The 26444-nt window shown below is 35.3% G+C and overlaps 2 protein-coding genes across 4 annotated transcripts in view; one reads left to right on the plus strand and one right to left on the minus strand.

The window, feature by feature from the left end:
• Positions 1–10260: 10260 nt before the first annotated feature.
• Positions 10261–12198, minus strand: LOC145771128 (serine/threonine-protein phosphatase 2A 56 kDa regulatory subunit gamma isoform-like). Its single transcript, XM_082582866.1, has 2 exons — positions 11081–12198; positions 10261–10608 (listed from the first exon to the last, which is right to left on the minus strand). Exons 1-2 carry the CDS (start codon positions 12044–12046, stop codon positions 10261–10263), a joined length of 1314 nt encoding a protein of 437 aa, XP_082438992.1. The 5' UTR covers positions 12047–12198.
• A 4401-nt stretch (positions 12199–16599) lies between these two features.
• The window catches only part of LOC145771368 (polypyrimidine tract-binding protein 1-like), a 30097-nt gene continuing 20252 nt past the window's right edge, over positions 16600–26444 (plus strand). Inside the window, exon 1 of one of the 3 annotated variants that reach the window (XM_082583125.1) lies at positions 16600–16773. In XM_082583125.1, coding sequence (XP_082439251.1) covers positions 16718–16773 — 56 coding nt within the window. In that variant the 5' untranslated portion in view covers positions 16600–16717. The remainder of the gene's footprint in view (positions 16774–26444) is intronic. The other 2 variants (XM_082583127.1, XM_082583124.1) reach the window with 2 other exon arrangements.

Genomic DNA, 26444 nt, shown 5'->3' on the forward strand with positions numbered 1-26444 from the left:
AAATCTCCAAACACAGATTTTAACGTTAGAAATTATGCAAAAGAAACTTGCGATATTTTGTTGTAGTTTCTTAAGCTTGTAAAAATAAAATTGTAATTTCCTGAAAATATTTTTAGTTCGTAAAAGAAAATTTAAGTTTGTAACTTGAAATAATTTTTCATGTGCATGTTTTCAGAGCTAAACTTTCAGATTAAAATTTGTTGAAACTATTTTTTTTTATTTTCAGTTTGTAAGTTATGGAACTTATCAGTTTGTTAAATATTTTAGTTGTTGGTTTTTGCAATGAAAACTTTGTGATTTGTTAAAATTGTTGTTCAGTATGTAAACGAAAATTTAAGTTGTGATTTAAAATAATTTTTCGTGTGTATGCTATTAGAATATTTTTTTTTAATTTACAATTTGTCAAAACTACTTTATTATTTTGTACTGTAAAACAAAACTTAACTATTCTTTTTATTTAAAATAATTTTTCGTGTGTATTTTCTTTGAGCAAAACTTTCATCATGTTTCCTTATTTCACATTTATTAACTTTACAAAATTAAATGTGAATAATTATATATAATGTAAACTTGATATTTGATTTAACTTATAAATTAATTAAGATAATAATAACTCAAATTGATAGTTTTCTTGTACATAGTTTTGTTTGAAGCAAAAAATATTATGATAATGTTTAGTTTACAATAACTTATTACTACTTATTGCGAATTAATGTGAGTTACTCTTAGATTGATATTTTGTTTTCTTATTTCTAAAAAATAATACATCGGCTTATCTATTTTTTATATGATACACAATTCAGTTTGTAAAGTTTTTAGAGTAAAAAAAAAATCAAGTTAAAGTATTCCAGCAACCATATCGGGGTGCTTAAACGCATAAGATGTGGCTACTCAAAGCGCACTTATAATTTGCAAACTCTTCAAACACTTTCGATGTGTCACATTAAACTTTTAAATGGCAACACCATGTACTTAAGGTTTCACCTCCATTCTGTTCTGAAGTTTTTATTATTGAGCTGTTGGTTCTCTGATCGATCCCATGCTTCCATTTGTAAGAAGTATTAGTTGTCTTGTTAATACTGGGGTCACATTTTTTTTTTGACATTTTCAACCCACCTGTTAGTTTTGTTAAAAACAAGCATGGTTTACTTTGTAAATGCTAAAACTTTTATGCTGGTAGTTTTATCAAGCATATTAGGATATATTACAATTCATCTGGAAAGATAATGATTAGCTAAAACTTTCTGTTTTAAAGTAACAACAAAATATTCTATCTGACTCTTCCTTGTTTCTTCTCCATCTAAATTTGTTGTCTTATTATAAATCTCATGTACAAAATCGTGCCCAATGGACATCTATCAATGTCATCATACTTCTTCCACTAGATTTGTTCTATTGGCATGTATTATCGTACTTGTGATTGATGTTACACTAACGACAATTTATCAATCACCAAGCCAAGATAGTCAACAAAACAACATGTTTAAAAAAACATATTATAACTAGGTTATCCTACAAAATTATACCTATTTATGTTATTAACACATATATATAAAATATATTATAAATATTTAAATAGAATATAGTATTATATATTATATCTATTTATATGAACTTTAAGAATATATACTATAAATATTATAGTTTTTGTAAACATGTTGTTTTGTTGACTATCTTGGCTTGGTGATTGATAAATTGTCGTTAGTGTAACATCAATCACAAGTACGATAATACATGCCAATAGAACAAATCTAGTGGAAGAAGTATGATGACATTGATAGATGTCCATTGGGCACGATTTTGTACATGAGATTTATAATAAGACAACAAATTTAGATGGAGAAGAAACAAGGAAGAGTCAGATAGAATATTTTGTTGTTACTTTAAAACAGAAAGTTTTAGCTAATCATTATCTTTCCAGATGAATTGTAATATATCCTAATATGCTTGATAAAACTACCAGCATAAAAGTTTTAGCATTTACAAAGTAAACCATGCTTGTTTTTAACAAAACTAACAGGTGGGTTGAAAATGTCAAAAAAAAAATGTGACCCCAGTATTAACAAGACAACTAATACTTCTTACAAATGGAAGCATGGGATCGATCAGAGAACCAACAGCTCAATAATAAAAACTTCAGAACAGAATGGAGGTGAAACCTTAAGTACATGGTGTTGCCATTTAAAAGTTTAATGTGACACATCGAAAGTGTTTGAAGAGTTTGCAAATTATAAGTGCGCTTTGAGTAGCCACATCTTATGCGTTTAAGCACCCCGATATGGTTGCTGGAATACTTTAACTTGATTTTTTTTTTACTCTAAAAACTTTACAAACTGAATTGTGTATCATATAAAAAATAGATAAGCCGATGTATTATTTTTTAGAAATAAGAAAACAAAATATCAATCTAAGAGTAACTCACATTAATTCGCAATAAGTAGTAATAAGTTATTGTAAACTAAACATTATCATAATATTTTTTGCTTCAAACAAAACTATGTACAAGAAAACTATCAATTTGAGTTATTATTATCTTAATTAATTTATAAGTTAAATCAAATATCAAGTTTACATTATATATAATTATTCACATTTAATTTTGTAAAGTTAATAAATGTGAAATAAGGAAACATGATGAAAGTTTTGCTCAAAGAAAATACACACGAAAAATTATTTTAAATAAAAAGAATAGTTAAGTTTTGTTTTACAGTACAAAATAATAAAGTAGTTTTGACAAATTGTAAATTAAAAAAAAATATTCTAATAGCATACACACGAAAAATTATTTTAAATCACAACTTAAATTTTCGTTTACATACTGAACAACAATTTTAACAAATCACAAAGTTTTCATTGCAAAAACCAACAACTAAAATATTTAACAAACTGATAAGTTCCATAACTTACAAACTGAAAATAAAAAAAAATAGTTTCAACAAATTTTAATCTGAAAGTTTAGCTCTGAAAACATGCACATGAAAAATTATTTCAAGTTACAAACTTAAATTTTCTTTTACGAACTAAAAATATTTTCAGGAAATTACAATTTTATTTTTACAAGCTTAAGAAACTACAACAAAATATCGCAAGTTTCTTTTGCATAATTTCTAACGTTAAAATCTGTGTTTGGAGATTTGTTTGTGTGTTTTTATCATCAGGTGTCATTACGTGTTGCAAAATTTGTGCTCGCATTCTGCTAGAATTTGTATTTTTTCATGCTTGTCTTAAGTTTAGGCAACAATTAGTGATGTAGTTTGCGTTAGGTTTTTTGATTTTTTTTTTTCTAATTGTCAGAATGTAGAAACAAAATTTACACATATCATCAAACTAAAAAAGGATTGGCATATTTTTATGTGAAACGTATCGTCTGTTCTGATGCTGTCACTACTTTGCCATTATCAATATAATTTGTGTATGTGTCTATGTGCTTTACGACTTATTTTTGCTGTGTTTTTTATTGGAAATCTTGTTGTTTAATAAAACTTACGTGCTGACTGACAAAAGAAACAAGACAGCACAGTTTCAATCATATTTTATTGACAAATGGTTCAAAACAATCACAGAATCGAATCTAATTTAATACGTTTTTGAGGTCGAAAAGCGCTGGTGTTTGATCCTTTAGGACTTTTAAATATTTGAGGATTTCTTGTAATTGGTGTTGATCTTCTGGAGTTGGCAAGGGACACGCTTCATGATAAACCTTCACATTCACTTTCCCATCGATAATATACGAGAGATAGGCAGCTGGCGCGTAAACTTTCCCATTGGTAAAATTCAAATCAATTTGTTGAGGTAGGAGCTCCTCTTTCACACGCTGGATATGCTGACTATGAGAACAATAATTTAAATCTTCTTCTTTGCTCCAGTATAAAATTGGTAAGATATTTTTCGTGGAGGGAAAAGCAAAAAACGGTTGTTTCACAATTAGCTTTTTCGCGACTTTGCAAAGTTGTTCAGGATGAAACGCTTTTCTTCCGACGCAAACAGATAATGAAGCTCGTCTTAAGTGAGGATTAAATTCAATTTCATGCTTCACATTGAAAGTACTGGCGATGTCAACAACTTTTTCTGAAGCACGTTTAAGTTTTGATTCGTTAGCTAAGCCTTGTTCAGCCTCATACAATGGTTTATATTCATACGGTTGTGGCGCATAGATTGGTGAGATTTGTTTCTCCATGTTTTCCAAACTATCACATAAAAAAAAAACATTCATTCCACCCTTTTTATACTTCATATATGTTATGAGCATTTTTTAATTATTTCATAATAAGGTGTCTTTTCATCAATATCCTATCCTGAGAATTATGAAGCGAACCCGGTTACACAATTATGTCGCTTCACTTAATTCGGACTTTGTACTTTGCGATTTACCCTTCTCACATAAAATCAAATGTGCTTCACCACTTAGGATTAATACATTTACAAGTCCATTCATATTCATAAATATATAAAATCATAAGCGTGCTTTAAGTTGCTGGAAATACCTCATCTTGGTTTTCTATGCTAAAACGTTACAAACTGAATTGTGTAACATATAAAAATTAAACAAATAAATAAATAAGCAGATGTAATATCCTTGAAAGAAATAAAAGAATTATTTCAACAAACTGTAAACTGAAAGTTTTTACTCTAAAATTATTTTAAGAAATTGAAAAAGTTAGTTCTGTTACTTGCAAAAATGAAAATAAATAATTTTAATAAATCACAAAGCTTTCTTTGTAAAAACCAACAACTAAAAATATTTTTTTTTAACAAACTATAAACTTTTAAGTTGTATGATTGACAAATCAAAACAAAAATTAACTGACTAGCTGCAAACTTTTAAGTTCCATAACTTACAAACTGAAAATAACAAAAATAGTTTCAACAAATTGTAATCTGAAAGTTTATCTCTGAAAACATACACCTGAAAAATTATTTTAAGCCACAAACTTAAATTTTCTTTTACAAACTTAAAAAATATTTTCAACAAATTGCAATTTTATTTTTACAAGCTTAAGAAAATACAACAAAATATCACAAGTTTCTTTTGCATAATTTGTAACGTTAAAATTTGTGTTCGAAGATTTGTTTGTGTGTTTTTATCATCAGGTGTCTTTGCATGTTGCAAAATTTGTGCTCGCATTCTGTTAGAGCTTTTGATTTTTTTTTCTAGTTGTCAGATTGCAGAAGTATATGTTGCAACAATTTGTTCTATAGCTGTTCATTTGGGTGTTCTTATTGCATAAAAGGAATGTTGATTGTTTAGCTGGAATTAGCATCATCTAAAATAAAAATTTATTTGCACAAAAAAAACAATAACAAATTTAGAGTAACGTTGTTTTGAAAAAGCTATTATTCTTATAAGCTTTAAGTGACATCATACCAACAACTTTAATTTCCAGGTTAGTTATATTTTTCAAACGTTACTATATAAAGGTTTAGTTGAAACCACTGTTTTAGCGAAACGTAGACCTAAAGAAATAAAGGTTTAACGAAACCAACATAAAGCGAAACGAAGATTAACCGAAATGGAGATGCCAAAATGCATTATTTATTAAGCTTTTGAACCAGTCATAGATTATAATACATATAACTAACTAATAAGCGACTAAGCACCCCTTTGACTAATTACTTTACATTAAACTAAAAGCAAACCATTGAATAAAAGAATTAAAGTATAACGAAATTAACTAACCCATACAAGCCAAAAAATAGTGAAACTTCATTGATTTACCAAAATAACACATTCAGCGTGAACAAAACCCAGCATTTGGAAAGCTCTGGAATCGAACCAATAGACCTATCCATCAGAATCAACAGTGAAAACTCTATTCCTGCAAGCAAACAGCTTTACGAAAAAACATGGCTACAACCAAACCGATAAAAAGTTAACAAAACTTTTATGAAATCATCTTAATTAAATCCTACATATTAACCGATCTATAATTTTTAGGTCCATACAGACAGTTTGCTAACTTCAACGCGATCGGCCCGCACTACGTGTTGTACGGGAAGAAGAACAAACATGCGTTGATATATCATCAACATCAACCGGTCATGCCACTGCTGGCAGATGGCCTCCACATATGTTTCCACACCATTCTGTCTTTTGCTGTTCTCATCCAGGTGATACCAATCTTTTCTTCTATGGCATCTCGCCATCTTCTTTTTGGTCTCGCTCTAGTTCTTCTTGCATATCTTCGTGTCCATTCTGTGGTTGCCACTTTAGGTTTGTTGTTGTTTCTATAACATCTTTAATACAAGTTTTGTTTCTGATGACTTCATTTCTAATCTTGTCTTTTCTATTTATGTTTAATATTATTCTTTCCATGTTCCTTTGCGCCGCGGCCAGATTTCTTGTTTGTTGTTTTGTGAATGACTATGTTTCTGCTCCGTCTGTTAATGTTGGCAATATAACTGTGTTCATGATTTTGATATATTTTGCGTTGGTATTTCAAATCGTGATGTTCTATATGCCTAGAACCAACAGATCTACAATTTAAATCAACAACACTACATTAGTTATTTTGTGAGATTGATATTTTTATGTTGGTTGAGCAAGAAACATTACACAAATAACGTTAATAAACCTTTATGATCTTCAAGTATATGCTTTAGGTGTACTGTTTAGGTATTGAATTGTAATAATAATTATGGCAGTACTTCGAAGCGAAGATAAAAAATAGTTAAAATCACATCATTTACAAGCTCTTTATGTAATGTATATAGTGTAATTGTAATGAAAGAAATTAAAGCAAGGTAATTATGAAAGCCTACGAAATTAAAACGATTTCGCAATTAATACATTCAATGCGCAGCATCATGAAACAAAAGCGATGACACAAAGGTATCATGTGACGTTAAATAACCGCAAACATATTGTAGGTTGTTTCCCTGGTAAAGCGTTTAAAAAAAATGATGTAATGAAGGTTTGCAAAAAAAAAATGGTTACAATCAGGTTTAGCAATGCAATTCGGTGTAGGGTATGTAAGTGAATCTTATGTAGCCTATGCATTCTTTCAGGCTCGTGATAAGACATTTTTGTTTTATAATTTAGAAAATTAGTGCGGAGTTAACCGTCACCATTTATCGTCACTACATTTGATATAGCGTCACCACTTAGCGTTACCACTTTTTGATGCTTGGATGACGTATGTCTGTTGATTGCATCTTATGTTTTTGCTAGGAAAGATTCATTTTTCAATTCATTATTTCATAATTCCTTTTTCTGACTTACTACTTCTTTATGACATAAAATCAAATGTGCTTGTTGCGCATAATTCGGACTTAGCACTTTCGGACTTTGCACTTTGCGATTCACCTTTCTCACATAAAATCAAATGTGCGTCACCACTTTGGGTTAATACATTTACAAGACCATTTATAGCGTCACCACTTAGCGTTACCACTTTTTGATGCTTGGATGACGTATGTCTGTTGATTGCATCTTATGTTTTTGCTAGGAAAGATTCATTTTTCAATTCATTATTTCATAATTCCTTTTTCTGACTTACTACTTCTTTATGACATAAAATCAAATGTGCTTGTTGCGCATAATTCGGACTTAGCACTTTCGGACTTTGCACTTTGCGATTCACCTTTCTCACATAAAATCAAATGTGCGTCACCACTTTGGGTTAATACATTTACAAGACCATTCATATTCATAACTATATAAATGTGGTATAAAAATAAATGTGGTATAAAATCAAATGTGCTTGTGGTGTCACTACTTAGCGTCACTACATTTACTTGTTGAAACTAACATTTACTTACTACTCACAGCGATACAATACATTGGTCAAGAAAATTAAAACAGCCAAATCCTTTGTTCACCCTGAACGTTTGCCACCTACATCATCCTTTACCAAATTCCACTGCCTCAGAGTTTACTACCAGATTATGGTCAGGATGGGTAGGCTACTGACGATGGTATGGATGCTCTAGACTGGGGATGGAAAGTAGACAATAATCAGATGGTTCCAATCATGACGGACATAAAAGCTGCCCCGAACAACCTACTGAAAATGATCACTGCAATTGCGAATCGTGTTCACCTCACTGTAGTTGCCGGAGATATGTGCTACCATACCATGCTGGATGTGGACCATGCCAAAGTGGTTCATGTGTCCATACAGCAATCACATAATTACAGACGATGACATCGAGAGCGACAGCGATGAGCATTAGTAATACTTGATCCATTTGCTTTCTTTACGCTGATTATGTCAAGAGTCTACATGACCACATCGTATGAGCTCTTTATGCCTGCTCAGTTAACCCAAATATATATAGAAATTTACCGGGTTTATTAATAAACAATACATTCTTATTGTACATTTTTAATTGTTTTGGCAGCCATCTTGGATTGCCATATTGAATTTATAGGCTATCAGATAATTTAACAATTCTGAGAATGGTCTCATTGACTTCACAAGGTATAAAAACCTAGATATAGACACCAAAACTACACGTTTTGGTCATATGATAACCTAGTTATGGTCAATTTACTGTTATTTTAATGGTTTGGCGGCCATCTTGGTTTGCCATATTGAATTTATAGGCTATCAGATAATTCAACAATTCTGAGAATGGTCTCATTGACTTCACAAGGTATAAAAACCTAGATATAGACACCAAAACTACATGTTTTGGTCTTATGATGACCTAGTTATGGTCAATTTACTATGTTATTTTAATGGTTTAGCGGCCATCTTGGATTGCCATATTGAATTTATAGGCTATCAGATGAATTAATAAATCTGAGAACGGTTTCATTGACTTTACAGGGTATAAAAACCTAGATATAGACACCAAAACTACATGTTTTGGTCATAGGATGACCGAGTTATGGTCAAGTTACTGTTATTTTAATGGTTTGGCGGCCATCTTGGATGGCCATATTGAATTTATAGGCTATCAGATAATTCAACAATTCTGAGAACAGTCTCATTGACTTCACAGGGTAGAAAAACCTAGATATAGACACCAAAACTACATGTTTTGGTCATATGATGACCGAGTTATGGTCAATTTACTGTTTTGTTCAATGGTTTGGCGGCCATCTTGGAAGCTAACTTGAAAATAACCACTTTCCGGAAGTTGGATTTCTTAAGATTTTGAATATGTTAGTACTGACACTCAATACTAATCAAATCAGTTGAAAAACCATTGGTAACTTATTGTAACCAAACAAGTAACACCAACAACAAACAAGCGACTACAATAAGAAAAAAACAAGCAAAAAATTAATACATGACGTCACAATGACGTCATTAATAACATAATTTTGTGTGATTTTTATCTCGTGTATTTTGTAGTGGCAGTCAGTCCAAATGTAAAAAAATAACGTATCTAATTGCATAAAAATGCCGTGAAAAGAGCTCAAAATTGACTTGGGGGAATCCCCGATTTGGGGGTGATCACGTGACCCAAAAAGTTGCGGCACCCACTAAAATTGAAGTTAGATTCATCAACTACAAAAAAAAGCAAAAAAACAACGTGTAACACGTTTAGCCTAAAGATGCTCATTTTTGCCTCTAAGGGCCTGAACTAGTAGGCTACTATTTTTCCGAAGAAAAATTATTTTTATAACGTGTTTTTCATGATGGAACTCACACGATTTGCCACAGCGAACAGCCTAGCTACTGGCTAGGCTATAACTTGAAGTCAATTTGCCACACGATACCTACCCTTTTAGACAAAGATCGTTGACTGACTAGAAAAGTGTAGCTTAAGTAGCTTATTAATTGCCCAATAGTTTATAGAATGTATTTTTTGGTAGCCACTTTAACAAGTCAAAATTCTGCCACTGCGAATGACTACAATGCAACCGCCAACCAATCAGAACATGTTGTAAGAGGCTACCGTCCAATTGTGATCCTTCTAGCACTCATCCAGAGAGTTAGGCTGCTTGTTTTGAACTTTATTTGGTAATTACAGAAGAAAAAGAACAATAGCAGTAGTGGAAATCGAAGCCGCATCAATGAAATGATTACTTTCTAGCCCTAACCCCTAAGCCAACCAGCTGACAAAAAATCCATCACTTAATTTACTTTCTATCATCTTCTTTTCGCCATTTTTTAAGTCACTTGAACCGTAGCTTGTGATTGGTTGGCGGTTTCATTCTAGTCAATTTCAGTGGCAGAATTTCGACTTGTTAAAGTGGCTACCGTATTTTTTGCTGTATCAACGTGTTTCCAAGTTTTTTTTTTAAGTGTGGTACTTTTACCCAGATTTGTAAGATCTGGGTGACCCATAAACGTATTGACATATAAATTAAGAGCCCGATGTTCCAGGGTTTTTATTAGCGTACAAACGATACTGACTGTTGCTTTTGGCATTGATTTCCATCTCTCGCCACTTCTTTGCCAGCTCAACTTTTTTTGTCTCTTTTTCAAGTTTTTTGGTCTTGACAATTTTCACCACGTGGTCGAACACTTTCTGATTACTTGACATAAAATTCTTTAGGACATTGGCAGCCATCGTGAGAACACCTTTGTTCCAATGAAGATTTGACGCGTCGATTAGGCTTGGAAGAAGAATAGGAAACAATTGTGAAGCGCTGGCTTCCAGCAAGCTCACGATGTATTCGTTCTCCCAGAATAAGAGAGCTCTTTCGGCGACCTAACAAATTGATAAAATACCTGTGTCAAAGAAACAACTTCTCAGTAATAATTACCGAAAACTTTGTTTAAAAGATGAGTTTCAAACTTGTTTTGTTTCAACAGAAAATTCGTTCTTCTGATTCCTTTTCACCTTAATTTCTTTTAATGAATGTTATGCCCAATTTAGTAATAATTACAAAATTGTAGCCTAATTATTACCAAATTGGGCCTAAAGTTCTTTAAAAAAATTTAAGATGAAAAGATATCAGAAGAACGAATATTCGGTTGAAACAAAACAAAATTCATAGCGAAACGATTTGACTTTTGTTTTTTAAACAAAGCAAAATTACTGAACCAAGTTGTTTTGCATTCAAACGAAAAAAATGTTTTAGCTTTAAAGAACTAAATAGAAGTGAGGCTACTTAGTTAAATAAATGTAAATAGGCGATCTTTAAGACCAGGAAATTATAATAAACAAAATATTAGCCTACCTGGGATTGTTCACTGCCTATGCATCTAGCTACTTGGATGAACACCAATTGTTGAACTTTCAAAAATTCTGATGGTTGAATGATATCTATTAACTCTTCCAACTCGTCCAAAAACAATACTTCCTTTGAACTTGTTGTCTTTGGCCATCGTTTCAAAATTTTTTTTACAAAATCTTCAGCAAGTGTAGGCTCCTTTTGAATATATTGTACGACGCAGTATACGAGTTGAGCATGAAAATGTTGAAGCTTTGGAAGAGAGTGCAAAGGGAGAAGTATCTGGTACAAAAACTGAATGTGTTCTTGCTTAATTGGGCACGCAAATCCGTTAATAACGCTTCCTATTACTTCCAAAATCTCTGTGATGCCTGGGAAATACAAATCTTCGTAGATTAAATCTAAACATTTGTTATTGATCTCTTTTCTGATATATGATCTCAAACCTAAAAACTTTGCATAGATTCTGTGTAAAGTAGTCTTTAGACTCTCTCTTTCACTTTCATCATCACTAGCAAACATGTCGATCAATCGTGCAACAAAGTGGTGGTCTAAAAACCGCTTTGCCTTGCTTGGTTGAAAATCTGGCGATTCTAAAACCGTTATAAAATAAGCATAGACCAGTTGCAAATGCACCCAACTTGGATCTTGTACAGCTTCATCTTCATCTGGATCGTACATCTTTTTGTGTGGAGGAAGCGTTCGAAACACGTTATGGGCAAACAATGCAAACGTCATTGCATAAATTGGCTCTATTAAAATTCCTTTTCTTTCCTTGACAAAATCAACACATTCATTAAGGTAGATTGCCTTCAGTTCTTTCTTTTTCAAGTCCGCTCCAGGTTCATTGAAATTGCAGATCTGGCAACAGAAACGTATCTTTTTGGCGAATAGTTCCAATCGTGCTGATGGTTTAGCATATAACAGTAAAGGCAGTGGAGCAAAATTTTGACTGGTGTCATCTTCATTCATTGTGTTCTCTTCTCTAAAGCTAAAAGCCAAAATCTAACCAAAACCTTCTTTGGTTTCTGCTTTGAATGACCTTTCGATGACACCACATGACATTTCTATATGTTACTGCAACTCCACTGAATTGAACAAACCATCTTTTTAAAAGATGTTCATCATATATTTTTCGTATGAAAGTTAAATCAACAATTTTCATTTTCTATGTTTAGTAGACCATTATGACGTATTACGTGTCATCAAAAAGTTGCATATTACGTGCAAGCTTGCAGCCCATACATTCAAAACTGATCTTAGTGTTACAATACAGGCTTACAGCGAAAGCGAAAGTTTTACCGATTGTGTTGTAAGCAACTACCCTAAAGTCAAATTGTGTTAAGTCCACGAGTGGACCGTTTCACACAGGCTGTGGTGGAAAGGAAACGCTTTTGTGCAATGCCTTAGTCAACATTGACGAAAGAAAATGGTGTTGTTTACGGTCACACAGTGCAATCAAGTGATCGGCAATAATTACCGACAGCAAAAATTAAAACAATATCAATATAATTGATTGATTGATTTTATCTTTATCCTCAGACTGGAAAAGCTTTATTGAGGCATAATCCCAAGCAAATAAAGAGAATAATATTCCTGAGAAGAAATGCATTGGTTGAAATAAATAGCATTTGGACGGGCAAGATATTTAACTTGAAACAAAACAGAAGCTGATCAAAAGTAGCTTATTATATTTTCAATTACAACTTCCGGATGCAAATCATGGACAATGAACAAAACAGACACAAAAGATATTGACGTTTTTGAACTATAGTGTTGAAGGATAGCTATACAGCGTGTTTCTTGAACAACAAAAGTATTTAAATTAAATTCGCCAAGCAGAAAGTTTTATATTTTGGCCACATAGCCATACCTATCACTGGAAAAAGATAGCCTACCTTGCTTGGTTTGGTCAGTAGAGGAAGAGAAAAAGGTCGTTCCAAAACGAGATGGCTCGGTACAGTGACGAGTGACAGCGGAATGGGCATGAATGGAAAAGCTGGAGGAGGCTGTGAGGAAGATAGCTAAAAGAATCACAGAGAGTCGAAATTGACTGAATTGAAGATGATAATGATGACAAATCAAACAAAAATTCCGGTCTACTCATCGTCTAAATCAGTGATTCTCAACCGCGGCCTCAACTATTCTTCTTGCGGCTCTCATCGATGCAGCCAAAAATATTATTTGCCCTAAAAGAACAGCCCAAAATGGTGGGAATACATGGTTGCCACATTGTAACTTACGTGCTAGTAAAGAAAATGCCTTATAATAACGTTTTTCCGCGCTACGGATACAGAACAATTAGGCTAGCTGTGTTTATCAGGGAAGTTACGGCAAAATTTAAGATTTGCAAGCAATTTCTCACTTTGCGTTCCATCATTTGCGTCGCAACAAAAGAGATATGTAGGCTACTTTGTGAATTTCGCTCAAGTCAAAGCTGTGTTCAGTTTCAACAGATAAATGTCCTTTCATGTTCGGGAAGAATCAAGGTCTTCGTGGACTCGTTAAAAGATGGCGTGAAGAAGATAATCTTATTTCTGTGACAAGGGCGCGGGAAGTAGGGGTGCTCAAGGGGCTTCAGCCCCCCTAGAGATAATTCAGCCCCGCCCTGAAATTTTCTAAAATTGCTTCAGCCCCCCCTAGAAAAATCTGAAAATTTAAGGTACCGTACATAACATATTTTCAGAAAATTATTCCAGCAATAATTGCTACGATGAATCGAGTTCCTGTTACTCGTGGTCGCACTCATCATTCACAATAAGAGTCGTCAATCACAGGGAGCTATAATACCTCGCAGTAGCGGTACCACACTACCAGCCACCCTCCTTACTAACAGTAACACGGCGGTCCATCGTTTATTGGACATCATTCTGCAATATCCACTTTGCAGCATAAAACAGCAAGACTGGTTGTTATAACGGAGTGCGGGCTGAACTTAAAGCATTATGTCCTGGATCGTTATACATTCACTGCAGTAATCATGCTCTTGATTTGATTTTACAAGACGTTGTAAAGGAGGTGAGGCTTATTGCAGATGCCTTAAACTTCGTTCACGGTGTTGCAGTTGTAATTCGTGAATCGATCGTCTAAACGTAAATCTTTATTCATGTCGCTTTTTGGTTCCGATGAAGTTGCCTGCAATTTGCTGGGTTTGTTTCCTACTCGTTGGTGCGTTCGTGCTTCTGCCTTCGCTCATGTTGTTAAGTGCTACCCTACCCTGTTTGGCTGTTGCAATGTCTGACCCACGTGACAGAAGATAGTGCAATGAAAGGAGACGCTCGTGCAAAGATATTCAGCTTGGTAAAATAAGTAGGCTACGCATGCTGTGGCTTTATTTTGCGATTACCTGCAGCGGTGAAGTTTTTCAGTTTGCAGAAGCCGTCGCAAGACAGCTCCAAAACAAAAAGATCTCTGCTTCTTCATCTTTGGATCATCACCATTTACCACAAACGGATCAAAAATCTCAGAAAAGATTAATCTGTTTCCATGCTTGTGGAAGCAGCGAATGTCTTTGCGTCTGCCAATAACCTAAAGACGCCAAAGAATCCCCAAGTGAGCAAAACTCTAGCAAGATTTCGAAACACAGAGGAATCAGATGCTTTGTCGTCTGCGGGAGAAGGAGCGTGGAAACGGCAATACATCGAAACCCTTGATTTTGTTCAAGCTGAGCTTGATCAAAGATTCGACCAAGTGGATCTGCTTACAGCAGCCAACAGAGAGAAGACCCTTCTGAGCTGTGAAAACGGTAAGGAAGGATCTGATACTGAGATCAACTTACCTGATGCCATCAGAAAAGATCACCTAAAAACGGAACTTACATTGCTCAGCGATGTTGTAAGTGGAAAAACCGCAAACTCCGTTAAAAAGGTTGCTGAGATACTATCGCAACTAAACCCTGGAAGACTAGATCTTTTCAAAGAAACGTGAAAAGTTGTGGAGCTCTGCCATTGCCTCCCGGTTTCAGCTGCATCATCAAAACGTTCTTTTTCTGCTTCATGGCGCCTGAAAACGTGGTTGAGAAGCTCAATGACACAAAAAAGACTTAGCCTACTCGTCTTGCGTTGATGCATGTCCACCAAAACATTTTGAACACTGTCGATGTCAAAAAACTCATGACACAGCTCATAGAGAAAAACCTGAGCGAAAAGCAATCTTCGGAAGCCTGTGAGAACTCATTTCCACAAACTGTCGTTTTCATATCACTTTCTAATTTGTTCGTTTTCATTTGAATTTCCTGAACAGCTACTTTTTTGTTGCCATTCTTCGTTTCCGCCACTGCTTTGTGATGTAGTAGCCTACTACTGCATTTTACACCAAGAAAATATCGTTGTTAAGTCACTGGAGGTGTCTAATGTGATAGAAATCGTAACATTAACAGTAAATTGGCTTAGTGCAAATGCGCTTGATCATCACTAGGGACTTTAAGTCCTTGAGATATGTTTACAATATATTCAATGACAGTGAGTAGGCCTATAGCATAGTCTGCATAGGGCTACGGGCTACGGCACTGGTCAGTGGTTCTCAACCGAACCCACTTGGCTCACTTAGAGAAGAATTTTTAATTCCTAGTTTATTTTCGGTATTTCAGTTGTACAAAAATAAGAGGACTTAAATTTTCTTAACCTGTTCATTTCAAGTTGCAAAACAGGTTTGAGCAAACCAAACAAATATTGTTAGGGATTCATGTTTAAAGAAGTTTAAAAATCTCGAATCAGCGATCTGTTGCTGTCTATTATATCATTAAGCGTTAGTTATGCCAAAATAAAGTGAAATGTCCTTGGATGAAACTCTGAAAGAATCAACATATAATATGAATATGATATATTTCCATCAATCAAATAGGCTACCATTTGTGCTATTGTTCCATACAAATTCAGTAACGAACTAAATTTGGCACTTGTGCTAGAAATCCAAAAGCGTCTGGCAACACTGGTAATGGAAAAAGTTTTGTCATTTTTAACGTAAAATTGCAGAGATTTGTTGTGATTTGAGATTTAGTGAATGTCATCATACTGCGGCACTTTAGACCAGTGTTTCTTAAACAGGTGAATGGTTCACCCCAGGGTGAATAAAATTTTTGCAGGGGTGAACCAGGGATATCTAGACAAGGGGATACGAAGGCTTTTATTACGTCTGACAATCGAAGGGCTTCTATTTATCTTAAATAATCTCTGTTTATGGTAAAATAACAATTGGCAACTACAGTATAGTAATTTACCTAATGAACTTTGTTATGACAACCTGCATTGCACTATTATCACCAGGTATGGATATTCAATGAATGCTCATAATTACTTGTTAATTCAACTACCCGTGTACTTGCTTTACACCTAGCCAACTGCAAAGGTTTTGTCAAAAAAAAACAGCTAACTGGTGATCTTTTAACTGTCTTTTCAAACAAGTATTCTTTAAATATGTTCTACATAACACTTGCTAACTGTCTTGTGTAGCTGAGTGTACCAGCTGCACTACAAAACTTTCTACAGTTTAAAAAAGAACCGCATGTTTAACGCGGTACCAACTACCGCCCTTCTAGTTTCATGAGAATAAGGCAATCGCTCTGAGCCTTCGTATCCCCTTCTTTAGATATCCCTGGGGTGAACCAACCAAAAGGGGTGAATAAGGCTGAACCGTCAGAAGTGGATGATAGCTTGCGAACAGGGCGGATATTCTGGGTGTTCAACCAGTTCAGTGAACAGGTGAGAATTTCCAAAAACAAAATTAATCCCAAGTTTTTCATTTTTTAATCAAAACTAGGCTAATTGTTTTTTTTTATAAATTTCAATATTTTTTATTGTTTGATTCTTTTAAAAATTTCAAAAACTAATTGTTTGATGCTTTAGTCTTTTTTAGACTATTACACGTGAAGTGTTCTTGAAAGCGAAACCAACCGACATCTTCGAAGCACGTTAGCTTCACCATAGGTCACCATTGTCTAGGTCAGGGGTCTCCAAAATTTTTTCTCTGAGGGCCGGATTGCTGCGAGATTAACGGCTGCGGGCCGGATGCAAATGACTTGAATTGAGCACAATAAATAACAAAGTCAGCGGTGGAATACGGTAGCAAAGTTGTGATGAAAATTGAAAGGTTGCTGAAAAAGTTATTCTCTTCTGTTATCCTTATCCTCTTCTTCAGGGCATCTTGCTCTTTAAAGAAACATTACATCTTTCCAAATTTGGCCTAGGCTGTCCCCATTTGTGGTGGCCTAATGATAAACAGCAACGTCAGTCCGTTACAAAAAGTTTGGTAACTTTTTTTATTAACAGTTGTAGTGCAGCTGTTATTTCCGCAGCACGTGGCAGGCCGAATGAAATCAGTTTGCGGGCAACATTAAAAGGCGGAAATGCGGAACGCGGAAATAAGCCGGGCTTGAAATGGCGTATTGTCCGCAAAAGTAGCGATTTAATGCCGATGTAGAAAACGCGGAATTACGATCTTGGCGTCCATATTGTTTAACATAGCGATAACTTCATCATGAAAGAATGAAATGTTGCAACATGGAAAAAGGCGGAAATGCGATTTTTAACAACAACTCACCACCGAACCTACTTTTATGTTGAAATATCATTGAAAGATATTGTCTAGAAGCAATTGTGAGGTCGTTGAATACTTTGCCTGTTTTAATTCCACAGTTATTGGAGTAAATTTTGAAATTTAATGGAATTTATTGAAATAGGAAAAAGGCGGAAATGCGATTGTTAGCCACAACTCAATACCAAACATTTTCTTATGTTGAAATATCGTTGAAAGATATTATTTAGAAGCAATTGTGAGATCATTAAATACTATGACTGTTTTAATTCTAAAGTTATTTCGGCTTAATTCCGCGTTTCCGCCTTTTAGTGTTTTCCTCAGTTCGCTGGCCAGTTCCGGGCCGTAGTTTGGTGACCCCTGGCAGGCCTCGAAATTTGTACTTTTTTCTGACGGTCAAGCATGTCCTACCGGACTGGCCCTTTCAGCGGACATTTAATATCTCAACCGGACATATTTTTTGCTTGCAAATAAATCAGTGCGTTAATGACAGTTTTTCTTGTCCAAATTTCCTTGTTACAAAAGCAACTCCGATCATTTATTCCGTGGTTTTTGCGTTATAGAATCGTTGTGCCAAGTGATTACTGCCGGCGCGGGATCGTAAATCTCCATGTTAGGACTGTCCAGACAAATGCGCATTAGTGACTCAATAGTGTTAGCCCTCAATAGTGTTAGTGTTAACTAACTAACACAATAGTGTTAGTCTAACACCCTCCCTTCTGTGCAGAACTTCTATTTCTATCAGTATCAGCGTGAATAAGGTTGCCACATTCGCCTAAGCACGTGCGGAACCCAGCTGAGACTTGCTTCTCTGTGACGTTTCTTTTTAACAAACAATCAATGTAACGCAATAATCCTCATTGTTAAAATTAGAGTACATATTAGGGCAGGGACGGGCAACATACGGCCCGCGGGCCGGATCCGGCCCGCGACGGGATTTTGAGCGGCCCGCAGACAGTTTCCGGTCTTTAAATGATAATGGCCCGCGGCCACACTCTGCCGCAATACCCCACTGCTTGCTTACTACGTCAAATAATAGTGACAATTATTATTATTCTTTATGTTCTTTGATTCTTTGTTTTCGGTATTTAGTCGAGTGACCAGCATGTCATGTTCTGTCATAAACGGGCCCTTCCATTCTTTTTCTTTGTCTTTTGTAAGAATTGAACACCACTTCAAGAGAAGGGCACTTTTGCTCACGAAATGTACTCAACAATGAAGGCATTCAGGGTGAAGCTAAAACTGTTTTATCGCCAGCTCAATGAGAATATCGCAACGCACTTTCCAACACTCGAAACTATGGCACTCCAGATGATGACAATTGAGAAGTACACCAATATGACATCTGCACTAGGCAATGAATTTGGTCGTCGTTTTGCAGACTTTCAGAAACTTTCTGCTGAGTTTGATATCTTGTCATCACCCTTTGCACCTGAGTTTGAAAAGGTGCCGGATGCCGTACAGCTGGAATTGATTGATTTGCAGTGTGACTCTACCCTGAAAGAGATATCCCAATCTAACGGCATTGATAAAGTTTATGCGTCACTGAATGAGTCCAAGCTTGCCAACCTGAGAAAGATGGCCATGAAACTACTTGCTCTGTTCGGGTCTACATACATTTGCGAGCAAACATTTTCGACCAGGAACAGAGACAAAGTTGCGATCCAATCTCACTGATGTTCACGTGCAGTCTTTATTGAGGGTTTCTATGTCCGACATGCAGCCAGAGAACGGTAAATTTGATCGACCACAGATGTCTCATTGACTTCAGCAGCCATTGAAGTACATTACATTAATTGTTAATAAATTCATTAAATACTGTTTTTGGTCTCTATGCTTTAAACTTAAAGTTTACATTACATTAAATACGATTTATTCCTTGTCTAGGTAGATAAATACGCGATTAATGTAGCGATTCATAAATCCGGCCCGCCAAGTACTTCATTTTTCCATATCAGGCCCGCCGACTGGAGAAGTTGCCCGCCCCTGTATTAGGGTGTTGCAGGCGCCCCGACCCTCTCGGATTTTGCTTAGGCTACCTTTTTTGTGGTACTGTGTTTAGCTCAGTAGATCACAAATATGAAGTTTCATAAATTTTCATCGACGTTTACCTCCACCGCCGAGGCCATTTTGAGGCCCACTTTTTGAAATTTTTCATGTATTTTGCCACTAGAGGGCAGTGTATAAGTTTTGCAATATTGGGGTATATTTAAAAGATGCTCTATGATGTTCTGAATTGTTTAAAAAAAAATTGAAAAAATGGGATAAGTATATCCTAAAATATTCAAGTTTTGTCACTAATTTTTTGCACAATACTGCCCCTAGTGGTAAAAAGAAAAGTTAAAATATCTTGAAAACTACTCATCATATTGTTATGGAACTTGCATGCACCCCCCCATTTTCATGGGTAAGGAGTTTGATTTCAGCAATATTTTTGCAAAATATTACCACTAGAGGGCGGTAGTTCTAATTTTGAACTATTTTCCTGTGAAAACGCGATATTGTTGCATTTCTTGAGCTGTGCTTCTGAAGAATACAATTTCATGGTTTATGCACAACAAAATTTATTCAATTGTAAAGAAACTGCATGCATGCATGTCATCATCATCGGCCATGCCTGAATAAGGCGTCGGCTACCGTGAGTCTCCACAACGATCGATTGTCCATACTTCTAATTAGGTTTTCAAAATTTTGGTTTGTCCATGTTGAAAGATTTTTGAAGATTTCCAAACGTGGACGTCCTCGGTGCCTCTGACTAGGAAATCGCCCCATCATTGCCGAGTGTTCAATTCCGCGTTTGCGGTAGACATGCCCGATAAATGTCATTTGCCTTTTTTTGATAGTTGTGATGAGAATGCCAGGGGTGCACCCAGAGCGTTACCATGCATGTACTATATCAATAAATCCAAACAGGCAATGTAAGTCTTAGTTAACACAATTTCCGCAAAGGCAGTTGTGCATCTTCATTGTGTTGATAAATGACGTTTTCTAAGATTTGGTATCTTTCTTCGATTCTCCTCCACCACTTGAATATAGTTTTGCAGATTTTTTTCTTGTTTTGCTACATGAAGAAAGTCGGATACCACTTTTACCCCTCTCTCTGCTGAATCATTACAGATTCTGAGGGCACTTATGATACCATTAGCAGAAACATAGCCATCATCTATTTCCCACTTTTTTGGGTGTTTGACAAGAAAAGTTGTTGAAATGTGCAAAAGTTCAAATAACATTTTGCTGCTGGCATTTGCATAGGAGCACAATGACAGTGAGTTACCATTAACAATGTCTGGCAGCTCTGGCTTACCGTATCCATTACCAAACCTGTTTGTAACCTGGCCATGGAAACTTGCATTTAAACGCAGCAGAGTTCCAGCCAAAGCTTCCTTTTCATCAATAGTGACTTGTTTGTCCCATAGAACTAAGGGGATCAGCTCCCCAGTTACATACCATGTGTGCCTACCTAAAGCTTTTAAAGCAGCAATACTGATAATTTTGTCTACTGCAGCATAGCTTTTGATGTCACTTACCAGTTGCAAATCTTCTCGGGGTGCTGATGCAGCAATTGGACAGTTGAACCACCATCCATTAAATACAAAACTGCAAAGGTCAACAAATCACACTATGTTTTGTATTTGTGACTTGAAAATGATTCCTTGCGGTAGAAAGTCTTGCAGCATTACTATCTCATAGCAATAGAGCTGCTTTCCCATCCACCTTGCTCGATGGACAGCAGAGAGAAATGCATGCAGCAGAGAAATGGCCTTAAAAAAAAGAAAAATTTAAAACAACAACACCCAAAAACTTTTTTCAAGCCATCTCTCTGCTGCATGCATTTTTTTTCAAGTAAAGCTAGACAAACCACTTCTCTGCCTAGCATGCAGAAAACATATTGGAGAAGTTATACTTTCTCATGTGTGGGAAGCCCTGTAAGTCGAAACGTCAAGATCTCCAGGCATTGAACTATTCGAAAGATTCCGGAACAAAGGATTCAATGCAACCCCACATGCTGCAGCTGTACAGCACACCAAAAATCCTCAAGATTTGGGAGAATTTGTAACAACTCAAAGCAGAAAAGTGTAAGCACATAAAGTTTGAGAGAGATATGCAAAATTATCAGATGGGTGATTACAAAGAACTTTTAGACCTAATGACGGTGTAGATTGGAATCAACAGTGGACAGTACAACTTCATGAAATGTGGTACAGTCCATCGAGCAAGGTGGATGGGAAAGCAGCTCTATTGCTATAAGATAGTTATGCTGTAAGACTTTCTACCGCAAGGAATCATTTTCAAGTCACAAATACAAAAATTAGAGTGATTTGTTGACCTTTGTGCTTTTGTATTAATTTAATGGATGGTGGTTCAACTGTCCAATTGCTGCATCAGCACCCCGAGAAGATTTGCAACTGGTAAGTAATATCAAAAGCTATGATGCAGTAGACAAAACTATCAGTATTGCTGCTTTAAAAGCTTTAGGTAGGCACACATGGTATGTAACTGGGGAGCTGATCCCATTAGCTCTATGGGACAAACATTCGAACAAGTCACTATGGATGAAAAGGAAGCTTTGGCTAGAACTCTGCTGCATTTAAATGCAAGTTTCCATGGCCAGGTTACAAACAGGTTTGGTAATGGATACGGTAAGCCAGAGCTGCCAGACATTGTTAATGATAACTCATTGTCATTGTGCTCCTATGCAAATGCCAGCAGCAAAATGTTTTTTAAACTTTTGCACATTTCAACAACTTTTCATGTCAAACACCCGAAAGAGTGGGAAATAGATGATGGCAATGCTTCTGCTAATGGTATCATAAGTGCACTCAGAGTCTGTAATGACACAGCAGAGAGAAGGGTAAAACTGGTATCCGACTTTCTTCATGTAGCAAAACAAGAAAAAAATCTGCAAAACTATATTCAAGTGGTGGAGGAGGATTGAAGAAAGATACCAAATCTTAGAAAACGTCAATTATCAACACAAAACTGCCTTTGCGGAAATTGTGTTAACTAAGACTCACATTGCCTGTTTGGATTTATTGATATAGTACAGGTATGCATGCAGTTTCTTTACAATTGAATAAATTTTGTTGTGCATAAGCCATGAAATGGTATTCTTCAGAAGCACAGCTCAAGAAATGCAACAATATCGCCTTTTCACAGGAAAATAGTTCAAAATTAGAACTACCGCCCTCTAGTGGTAATATTTTGCAAAAATATTGCTGAAATCAAATTCCTTACCCATGAAAATGGGGGGGTGCATGCAAGTTCCATAACAATATGATGAGTAGTTTTCAAGATATTTTAACTTTTTATTTCACCACTAGGGGCAGTATTGTGCAAAAAATTAGTGACAAAACTTGAATATTTTAGGATATACTTATCCCATTTTTTCAATTTTTTTTTAAACAATTCAGAACATCATAGGGCATCCTTTAAATATACCCCAATATTGCAAAACTTATACACTGCCCTCTAGTGGCAAAATACATGAAAAATTTCAAAAAGTGGGCCTCAAAATGGCCTCAGCGGTGGAGGTAAACGTCGATGAAAATTTATGAAACTTCATATTTGTGATCTACTAATCTAAACACTGTACCACAAAAAAGGTAAGCATGGTGAAACCAAGATTTAAATTTCATGGGGCGCCTGCAACACCCTAATACATATCCTGCCGAAAAGTTCAGACAACTTTATTTCAAGGCAACATTGCAAGGCGTTGAAATGATGTCAAAATGACTACTTTTGCCATCAGCTCGTTAACTACGCCACTCTAATGTGATCTTTAAAGCAATTGCCTGTACTATTATTGTTTCAGCTCCGTATTTGTTCGCGCTAAACAAACAATTGTAACAATTCCAATTAAAAATATATTTTTTCTGCATTAGCTCTATTTTTGTCAAGAATTTTGCGGCGGTCATTTATGAGCGACTAATGAGTCGGCTTCGGCAGACATTCGAGGTCATTCCGGAGGTCATGTCCGCCATGACCGCCGGAATTTCGAGGCCTGCCTGGTCTAGGTGATGCCCGAAATGAACATTATTATTGGGTCAGCTTGCTCGAATCCCCTGAGTATAAGACGATTGCTTTAAAAGCCTTACAGAAATTGGTGCTCATGCCTAGGCTACTACACTACATGCCTTGTCAGAAAAAGGATTTTCATGCCTAGTAGAACTGAAAACTAAAATGAGAAATGCACTAAAATGTGTGGACTCATCGATGAGACTGGCATTAGTAGAATGACTAATTCATCCACGATTTGAAAAACTAGTTGCGAAAGTTCAGGAGCATCCTAGTCACTCGCTGGTTTTTTTTCGGTCTTTAGCAAAACGTCCGAAAAAAATATATAGTCAATTCGGTCAAAATATCCGAAAAAATATATAGTCAATTCGGTCAAAATGACACGACAACGCTGTTTCAAAGTTTCGCTGAGGAACACGACAACGTTTCTCAGCGAAACGTAATGTTGTAGCTAGCAAATTTTGGTTTGTATCAGCTACTTAAAAGGAAATATTTTCAGAAAAAATGACCAAAATAAATAAAAAATGACCGAATTTTTTCTAGTCATTTCGGACAAATGATCGAAAAGTTTCAGCAAAAAACACCAAGTCACTAGTAAACAATTTTCTGCAGTAAACCGACTACTGAACTGTTGTTTTTTGGTGTTTTTTTTGCTTATAGTGATGGTGAAGTTGGTTTGCACTGAGTGTATAAGTACAAAAATTTGGTGACTGTGTTTTGTGCTTTTGTAGCTTTTTATCTGTGGACTCGAGAAATTGTAGATTTGCAATGGTAAAACATAGCTTGAGTTGATCTTAACAAAAATCGAAACAACTTAAGTCATTTTGTGCTGTTATAGTCTACATAGACAAGATAGTTTTATCATATCATGAGACAAGGGTGAATAAAATATGGAGATAGATGCTAGGGGTGAACAAAACTAAAGTTTAAGAAGCACTGCTTTAGACTTTCAAAACTATTGTTTCAAAGGGTATAAAGTAAATTTAGCTTCAAAGTTCAAAATCGAAATTTTATTGGCTTACAATTCGTACGTTGGAAAATGGCAAGGCCTGTGTGATAGATCACAATGATCCAAACCACAAGTAGTCAAATACGCCATGCAACCTAATTCGTACGTCAGTTCGTACCTTGAAAAGATCGAAAAAAAAAATTAAAAAAAGCCGAAGTCGCTGATTGCAGTTTCTGCAAACAAACAAAAACTCTTAGGATCATTACCAGAAATTTTAAAATGTTTGCAGAAACTCCGATCAACCCTAACCCCTAACCTTTTTTAAATGTTTGCGGAAACTGCGATCAGCGACTTCGGCAAACTCTTCGGATCATTACCGAAAATTTTAAAATGTTTGCGGAAAAACGGAAACTGCGATCAACGATGTTCTATTTTTTCTCTCGATCTTTTCAGTTTGTTTGTTTGCGGAAACACCCTAACCCTTTTAAAATGTTTGCGAAAACTACGATCAACCCTAACCCTTTTAAAATGTTTGCAGAAACTGCAATCAGCGACTTCGGCATACTCTTAGGATCATTACCGGAAATTTTAAAATGTTTGCGGAAAAACTGAAACTGCGATCAGCGATGTTCTATTTTTTTCTCTCGATCTTTTCAGTTTGTTTGTTTGCGGATACCGATACTCTGATACCCTAACTCTTTTAAAATGTTTGCGGAAACTGCGATTAGCGACTTCAGCTTTTTTTAATTTTTTCTCTCAATCTATTCAAGGTACGAACTGATGGTACGAATTGTTCATGGTACGAATTAGGTTGCACCCGTCATATACAGTAGCTACATGCAGATAGTACCGCAATACACAGATGTAAAGCTGTGAGCACATAGTTATGCCACGTATAAGTATGTTAGCCAAGTAGCCACATATGAAAGCACAAGATTCAATGGCAGTGCCAATCAGAGTCTTGGTTTTTTTTTCTCGGTAATTTATCGGTCATTGACCAATTTTTTAGCAAAATGTCCGAAAAAAATATAGTCAATTTGGTCAAAATGTCCGAAAAAATATATATATAGTCAATTGACTAATCCAGAAATTGTTTGCAGCAGTTGCAAATAAAGCAGTCAATTGACTATATGACTAAAAATGACCAAAATAAATAAAATTGACCAAATGTTTTCAAGTCATTTCGGACAAATTACCGAAAAGTCTCATAAAAAAAAAAAACAGATCAGAATAATATTGAGTACATACGGTATGGATACTTGTACATTCCATTAGGAGGGGGGATAATTTGAATTTTAGCCCTGATTTTAGGATACAGCAGTACATTCTAAGACCTCTGGAAATAAAATTTGAAATTTTCATCCAAACATCTCCAGCCTACCCTGAAAATCAATTTTTGCGTCAGATTGCCTTGTATTGCATTGACATCAATCATTGTGACATTTAAAGTTTAAATATTATTTGCTACTGTAAACAGTTTTTCGATCTGTGTGCATCAGTGCATGACTAATTGACTATGCGCAAAAGCGAAAATACAGATATTCTGTATTGGAGAAATAGAGAATAGGTTACCATATTAGATTGATCCAAGGGTATTGTATAGCTTTTGCATGTATGGCTTCTTAAGTACACTTATCATTCTTACAACAGCAGAAATTTAAATCTTCTTTAAAAAGATAGGCTAGATAATTATGTCGGCTAGTCACTAACGAATCCAGACTTTTGTGGCAAAAGCTTCACAGTACACATGAATTTATTAATTTAGTGCCTCCTCTCTACTTTTTTTACTAGTATTGATAGCATTACGCATCCATTTGGATCATTGGTAAATTTAAAATTTTGAAAAGTTGATTTATGAAGTTTTAGTTTCGAATT

This window comes from Aplidium turbinatum, chromosome 5 (assembly GCF_918807975.1).
Source record: "Aplidium turbinatum chromosome 5, kaAplTurb1.1, whole genome shotgun sequence".
NCBI lineage: Eukaryota > Metazoa > Chordata > Ascidiacea > Aplousobranchia > Polyclinidae > Aplidium > Aplidium turbinatum.